Source organism: Malurus melanocephalus, unplaced genomic scaffold, assembly GCF_030028575.1.
Source record: "Malurus melanocephalus ecotype Western Australia unplaced genomic scaffold, MMel_1.1 scaffold_2040, whole genome shotgun sequence".
NCBI classification, from domain to species: domain Eukaryota; kingdom Metazoa; phylum Chordata; class Aves; order Passeriformes; family Maluridae; genus Malurus; species Malurus melanocephalus.
Window position 1 is genome coordinate 10,830 of NW_026625272.1, and position 2,657 is coordinate 13,486.

The 2,657-nt window shown below is 60.4% G+C and overlaps 1 protein-coding gene across 1 annotated transcript in view; it reads right to left on the reverse strand.

The window, feature by feature from the left end:
* INTS5 (integrator complex subunit 5) overlaps window positions 1-2,653 on the reverse strand; it is a gene marked incomplete at both ends in the record, with an annotated part of 6,865 nt that extends 4,212 nt beyond the window's left edge. The window contains 2 exons of the mRNA XM_057388504.1: window positions 4-383; window positions 2,616-2,653. Of these exons, the coding sequence (XP_057244487.1) occupies window positions 4-383; window positions 2,616-2,653 (418 nt within the window). The remainder of the gene's footprint in view (window positions 1-3; window positions 384-2,615) is intronic.
* Between the last annotated feature and the right edge of the window lie 4 nt (window positions 2,654-2,657).

A 2,657-nucleotide genomic window follows, 5' to 3' on the forward strand; every position in this document is an offset into this window, starting at 1 on the left:
GGCTCCCGGAGTATTTGCTGCTCAGCTGGCCCATCAATTCGCTAGCCCAAGCGGCCACTCCGGGAGCCCACGCGCGGGGGTTGGTGGCCACCAGCTCGGCCAGGGCTCGGCGCGCTTCCTGCAGCACCTCGGCGCCCGCGGTGGCTTTTGGGGACATKGGGGACATTGGGGACGCGGTGGCAGCCTCGCGCTGCAGGAGGTGGGCGCAGACCTGGTCGTCAAACAGGGAGCGGAGGTGCTGCAGGGCGGCGTGCCGGGCGGGGGGCAGAGAGCGCAGCAGGCGCAGGGCGCAGCGGGCGTGGGCAGCAGGGGACAGGGGGACACCCTGGACGGGGTCCAGACCGGTCAGGAATGCCTTCACCTCCTGAGAGAGCTCCTGGGCACTGCAAAAAACACAGGGACAGAGTTAAATGGGTGATAAAAGGGTTAAATGGGTGAGAAAGGGACAGCCGAGGTGACATTGGGGACAAAGGGACACCCCGGGGGACAGGGGGACACCCTGGACGGGGTCCAGACCCGTCAGGAACGCCTTCACCTCCTGGGAGAGCTCCTGAGCGCTGAAAAGAGACAGGGAAACAGTTAAATGTGTGATAAAAGGGTTAAATGGGGACAGGGGGTGACATTTGGGACAATGCCAGCTCCTGGGCACTGCAGAGAGAAAGGAAAGGGTTAAATGGGGACAGGGGGTGACATTTGGGGACAATGCCAGCCCCTGGGACAGCTCCTGGGCACTGTGGGGGGAAAGGAGAGGGTTAAATGGGGACAGGGGGTCACATTGGGGACAAAGGGACACCCTGGATGGGGTCCAGACCCGTGAGGAACGCCTTCACCTCCTGAGAGAGCTCCTGGGCACTGTGGAGAGACAGAGAACACGGTTAAATGGGGACAGGGGGACACCCTGGACAGGATCCAGACCCGTCAGGAACGCTTTCACCTCCTGGGAGAGCTCCTGGGCACTGTGGAGAGGAGAGGAGAGGGGAGGAAAGGGTTAAATGGGGGATAGGGGGTGACAATGGGGACAGGGGGACACCCTGGACGGGGTCCAGACCCGTCAGGAACGCTTTCACCTCCTGGGAGAGCTCCTGGGCACTGCAAAAAACACAGGGACAGAGTTAAATGGGTGAGAAAGGGTTAAATGGGGACAGGGGGACACCCTGGATGGGGTCCAGACCGGTCAGGAACGCTTTCACCTCCTGGGAGAGCTCCTGGGCACTGCGAAGAGACAGGGACAGAGTTAAAATAGGGACATTGGGGACAAAGGGACACCCCGGGGGACAGGGGGACACCCTGGACAGGGTCCAGACCCGTGAGGAACGCTTTCACCTCCTGGGAGAGCTCCTGGGCACTGTAAGGGGACAGAGAAAAGGGTTAAATGGGGACAGGGGGACACCCTGGATGGGGTCCAGACCGGTCAGGAACGCTTTCACCTCCTGGGAGAGCTCCTGGGCACTGCGAAGAGACAGGGACAGAGTTAAAATAGGGACATTGGGGACAAAGGGACACCCCGGGGGACAGGGGGACACCCTGGACAGGGTCCAGACCCGTGAGGAACGCTTTCACCTCCTGGGAGAGCTCCTGGGCACTGTAAGGGGACAGAGAAAAGGGTTAAATGGGGACAAAGGGACACCCCGGGGGACAGGGGGACACCCTGGACAGGGTCCAGACCCGTGAGGAACGCTTTCACCTCCTGGGAGAGCTCCTGGGCACTGTAAGGGGACAGAGAAAAGGGTTAAATGGGGACAAAGGGACACCCCGGGGGACAGGGGGACACCCTGGATGGGATCCAGACCCGTGAGGAACGCTTTCACCTCCTGGGAGAGCTCCTGGGCACTGCAGGGGAGAGACAGGAAAGGGTTAAATGGGTGATAAAAGGGTTAAATGGGGACAGGGGGACACCTTGGATGGGATCCAGACCCGTGAGGAATGCTTTCACCTCCTGGGAGAGCTCCTGGGCACTGCAAAAAACACATGGAAATGGTTAAATAGTGACATTGGGGACAGGGGGACACCCTGGACGGGGTCCAGACCGGTCAGGAACGCCTTCACCTCCTGGGAGAGCTCCTGAGCACTGCAAAAAACACAGAGAAAGGGAGGAAAGGGTTAAATGGGGACAGAGGGTGACATTTGGGGACAATGCCAGCTCCTGGGACAGCTCCTGAGCACTGCAGAGAGAAAGGAAATGGTTGAATGGGGACAGGGGGTGACATTTGGGGACAATGCCAGCTCCTGGGACAGCTCCTGGGCACTGGAAAGAGAAAGGGAAGGGTTAAATGGGGGACAGAGGGACACCTTGGGGACATTTGGGGACAATGCCACCTCCTGGGACACCTCCTGAGACAGCTCCTGAGCACTGCAGAGAGAAAGGAAAGGGTTAAACGGGGACAGGGGGTGACATTTGGGGACAATGCCAGCTCCTGGGCACTGTGGGGGGAAAGGAGAGGGTTAAATGGGGACAGAGGGTGACATTTGGGGACAATGCCAGCTCCTGGGCACTGTGGGGAGAAAGGAAAGGGTTAAATGGGGACAGGGGGTGACATTTGGGGACAATGCCAGCTCCTGAGCACTGCAGGCACGGAAGGGTTAAATGGGTGAGGGGCTGAGGGGTCTCTCCGTACCTGAGCGGGGGTCGCGGGGGGCTCGCAGCCCCGGGGGGGTCG